At 33.0% G+C, this 4,216-nt stretch overlaps 1 protein-coding gene across 1 annotated transcript; it reads right to left on the bottom strand.

The window, feature by feature from the left end:
- Window positions 1-1,977: 1,977 nt before the first annotated feature.
- On the bottom strand, window positions 1,978-3,736 carry LOC118031747 (probable 2-oxoglutarate-dependent dioxygenase AOP1). The gene is made up of 3 exons (XM_035036241.2): window positions 3,309-3,736; window positions 2,829-3,150; window positions 1,978-2,694 (listed from the first exon to the last, which is right to left on the bottom strand). Exons 1-3 carry the CDS (start codon window positions 3,674-3,676, stop codon window positions 2,446-2,448), a joined length of 939 nt encoding a protein of 312 aa, XP_034892132.1. The 5' UTR covers window positions 3,677-3,736; the 3' UTR covers window positions 1,978-2,445.
- Between the last annotated feature and the right edge of the window lie 480 nt (window positions 3,737-4,216).

Below are 4,216 nucleotides of genomic sequence, written 5' to 3'. Positions count from 1 at the left end.
TAGGAGTGTCGAAGTAATAAATAACCCGGCAAGACCGGGGTCGAACCACAGGGAGGTTAATTGTATAAATTATAAATAACAATACAACAACAACAAATAATAGTAATAATAATAATAATAGTAATAGTAATAGTAATAGTAATAATAATACTAATAATAGTAGTAGTAGTAGTAGTAGTAGTAGTAAAGAAGAAGAGGGAGAAGTTGATGAAAATTTTGAGAAGGAAGATCAATGTGATAATTAAACAATGATAAAAACAAGTGTCAAGGTTAGAGGATCTATTAATGGTATTTCAAACAAGTATAGTATAAACTCTTATTACTCAATTGGAAACCACACACAAAGGAGGTTCCAATCGGATGATTTGTCATTAATAGCTAAATTTTTAACATGATCATATTAATTATCTTATTTAAATAACACCAAACTTTGAAATATAGTCAGGAATTCATGATGCCAACTTATATTAACAACAAATCAAGCTCCTTTCATAACACAAGTGTAGGTAATACCATACGGTTGGGCTATGAGAGTGTCAAGCATTTGTTGTACCAAGTGTTATACAGCACAAATATAGATTAACTATTTAACAAGCAAGGTATTACGAATTAGTAAGATAAAAAGATAAGACATGTTAATATTAAACATTAAGGTCCATGTTGAGTTTACACTATACTTATTTTTACATCATTAGTGTAACCTTTTCACCTTGACATAATAAACTTAGCTAAACATAATGAAGAAGAGAAACATAAATGAACAAAACAAGAACATAAATAAGATACAAGTTAACTAAGAAAAGGAAAGGAAATGAAAAGCATAAACAAGATATTAATGAAAGCAAAACATAATAATTACAAAAAATATAGGCTACTAGGGATGCTAATACATTCCCTTTATGCAACCAGTCCCTTGCCTTAGAATCTCTGAAAGACCAGTTAGGGTTTCTAGTGACCATAATACTAGGTGGTGACTCCTTTACACAATAACAAAAAAATAACCCGAAATCAATTGAATGGTTGTCGCGACGCCGTGCTCCGCCGTGAGGGTGCGACAAATTGCGTGTTAAAAAATGACATATAATGTACAAACAAGTCATGATTTTTCTTCTTTTTATAGAGACTAGCAGCTTTCAATGCAAACAAGTTATATATATATATATATATATATATATATATATATATATATATATATATATATATATATCATAAATGACTTTTATAGGCACAAAATATAGGCTATAGTTCATTGCTATAAAAAAATGAACATGTATTAGGCTCAAATGATGTTTAAAGGGTTAAAAAACATAAGATCACTTATTTTATGCAAAAATCTTTTAGGTTTGTTACCTAGATTTTTTATATTTAGGCGATTGATCTCTTTTTTTTTTTTTGTAACCAAATTGATATAGAAAGTTATTTAGGGAAAAACTTATACAACTCCAATAGTTGGGGGACGGGGTATATTTGAGGTTTGTCCAAATATTATCTAGAACAAACCTCAAAACTCTCCATAACTACATATAACCAAGATCTCAATTGATATTTCAAGGAGTTTTGTATTTTATATTGACAGAATTAATGAGGGATTTACATCCATCGGTAAATATTACCGTAAATTACCGATAGAAAAATTCTGTTGGTAATTCTGATGGGTTTAGTTGAATTTCTGGTAGTGTTAATTGTGTTATCAAATTATTCAAATATTTATAGAGATATTGATGGAAGGGCTTAAATATTCTCTGCAATAAATAATTCCTACAACAATGTATAAAGATATTGATGGAAGGGCTTAAATTTAGAATTTCTGAAACTTCAGAAATCTAATCGCAAAAAGTTGTTTGGAAACAAGATCAATAATCCCAAGGCAGAACATGACTCATAGCCTTCACCAAATAATTAAACACTTCATTCACCCAAGAGGTACAAATAAGACTGGTTGAAAACAATCGACAGAGAAAAAACAAAAGAAAAGGAGACATGTCAAGCAGCATGATCCCATTACATTTTAGAGATTCACCCAAGAGGTACAAATAAGACTGGTTGAAAACAATCGACAGAGAAAAAACAAAAGAAAAGGAGACATGTCAAGCAGCATGATCCCATTACATTTTAGAGATTCACCCAAGAGGTACAAATAAGACTGGTTGAAAACAATCCACCCAGGAAAAACATAAAAAAAAGGAGACATGTCAAGCAGCATAATTAATCCCATTACATTTTAGAAATTGACCCAAGAGTTACAAATAAGACTGGTTGAAAGCAATCGACCGAGGAAAAACATAAAAAAAAAAAAAAAGGAGACATGTCAAGCAGCATAGTCCCATTACATTTTAGAGATTCAACCAAGAGATACAGATAAGACTGGTTGAAAACAATCGATGGAGGAAAAACAAAGGAAAAGGAGACATGTCAAGCAGCATAATCTCATTACATTTTAGAGAATTAAACACCACAGAAGGTTTTCATGATATTGATGTCACGTTTATCCGGATCATTGGATGATTCATAGAAATGAAGAAGCTTCTGGTGTTCAAAGGGCTTGTACTGTAATGGGTGTTCATCATCTACTAGCTCCTCTGCTGTTTGCACCACCCCATCTAAGAATGTGAATAACCCCAGTGCATATCTGTCTTCTTCGCTGCTTACAACGACTCGATGGTAAGAAGATTTTATCCTGTCATTGCTCCATGCCTACACAGCACCAACCAAGATTTTCTATTCAAACGACACAATTCATGATCAAGTGTTATGAATCGATTAAGTGTGTGTGTGTGTGTATCGTTTGAAATAGGAATCTTGTAAAATAAGAAATAGGATAAACCCACCATGCATACATCACCAGCTATGACAGCAAATGAAGTTGGTGAAGAAGGCTCGTAAGTAATCCACTCTCCTTCCTTGGTTCTTATCTCTAAACCGTTAACAGGATTTTGATAAAGTAGAGTCAAGAAAGTCTTGTCCATATGAGCCTTAAAACCAACATTCGTCTCCCCGAGTGATCTTCCATATTTCAACAGACGTAGGAGATAATTTGTTGAGTTTAAGAGAGGCTCGTGGTCTTTCTTCAATCCATAGCTTTCAAACAACATCCTTACCAGCATCTGATTTAGTTCAGATGCTATCTTCGTATAAGAGTGGATGACATCACTAAAGATACAAACAAAAAGCAAGTAAATCATACTAATTAAGCTCACATTAATGTTAGCATAGGAGGATACAGCTATATGCAAGGATTCAGATGATCGGTCGAAGGAAAAGGAAAAAGAAAAATATTTAATCATAATATAATAATATGCAGATCTTACCAGAATCTTTCATTTCCATCGGGCCACATAAGGCTTGTAAATTTTTGACATTCATCTTTCTTTGTTGCATACTCGATCCCCAAGCCCTCAGGGAAGCCAGAGATTTTCCCCATGTAACCGTGGCCGATCTTAGGATGTGTATTTCTGGTTTTTGTTTCATCAGGGAGATTGAACAATTCCTCTAGCACCGATATAATTTCCCTGTAAAATTCCATTGAAGGTTCGCTGTATACTACTTCAAAGAAGCTGTATTCCTCAAGTGCTCGCCGGATATCATTGCAAGCCGCCAGCCAGGAACTAGAGCCAGGCTCGAAGTTTTCCTTGGACAAATGAACAGCAGGAATTTTTGGCACTGTTTCAGAACCCATGATTGTTGTCGTCGCTCTCTCTTGCTGGAGTGTGTTTGAGATGGTGCACAATTTAGTGTTTTACCCATCCATAATTTATACTGTTAGTATATATCGCAACGACCTATAACAAGACAAATGAAAATATTGGATATAATTATTGGGTTATATGGGTCAAAATATAATTTAAATAATCAATAAAAGTCCATTTTTCTCTTTAATTTCAGACGCCGCAATAAGCCTTGATAGGACATTTGCTTTTGTATCCCTCTTCTGTCCGATAGATCAATTAATAAATAATAGCTTAATTAATAAATCAATATTTATCATCCAAAGATATTAATTTATATAGGTTTAACTGTAATTAATTATATCGTATGCTTTCACTTATGGTTCTTGAAATATATTTTTATATTTGGCGTTCTTGGATGGTCATACACAGAGAAGATATGATTGAGATTTTGCCTACCAAAAATTCATGTAAGAGGCCAAAAGGTTTATTACACAGAGTCATAATTTTACAAGTTTCATCCTTAAATAAATCACCAACAGACGATAGGA

This window comes from Populus alba, chromosome 1 (assembly GCF_005239225.2).
Source record: "Populus alba chromosome 1, ASM523922v2, whole genome shotgun sequence".
NCBI lineage: Eukaryota > Viridiplantae > Streptophyta > Magnoliopsida > Malpighiales > Salicaceae > Populus > Populus alba.
The sequence above is the reverse complement of the archived record's forward strand: the minus strand, read 5'-3'. Positions and strand labels throughout refer to the sequence as shown.

Bases quoted from the DNA above. Each gene is read 5' to 3' on its own strand.
- LOC118031747 (XM_035036241.2), bottom strand. From the start codon at position 3,676: ATGGGTTCTGAAACAGTGCCAAAAATTCCTGCTGTTCATTTGTCCAAG. The intron at 3,151-3,308 runs GTAAGATCTGCA...TTGTATCTTTAG, and splicing joins GATGGAAATGAAAGATTCTG to TGATGTCATCCACTCTTATA. The intron at 2,695-2,828 runs GTGGGTTTATCC...GGTGCTGTGTAG, and splicing joins TAGCTGGTGATGTATGCATG to GCATGGAGCAATGACAGGAT.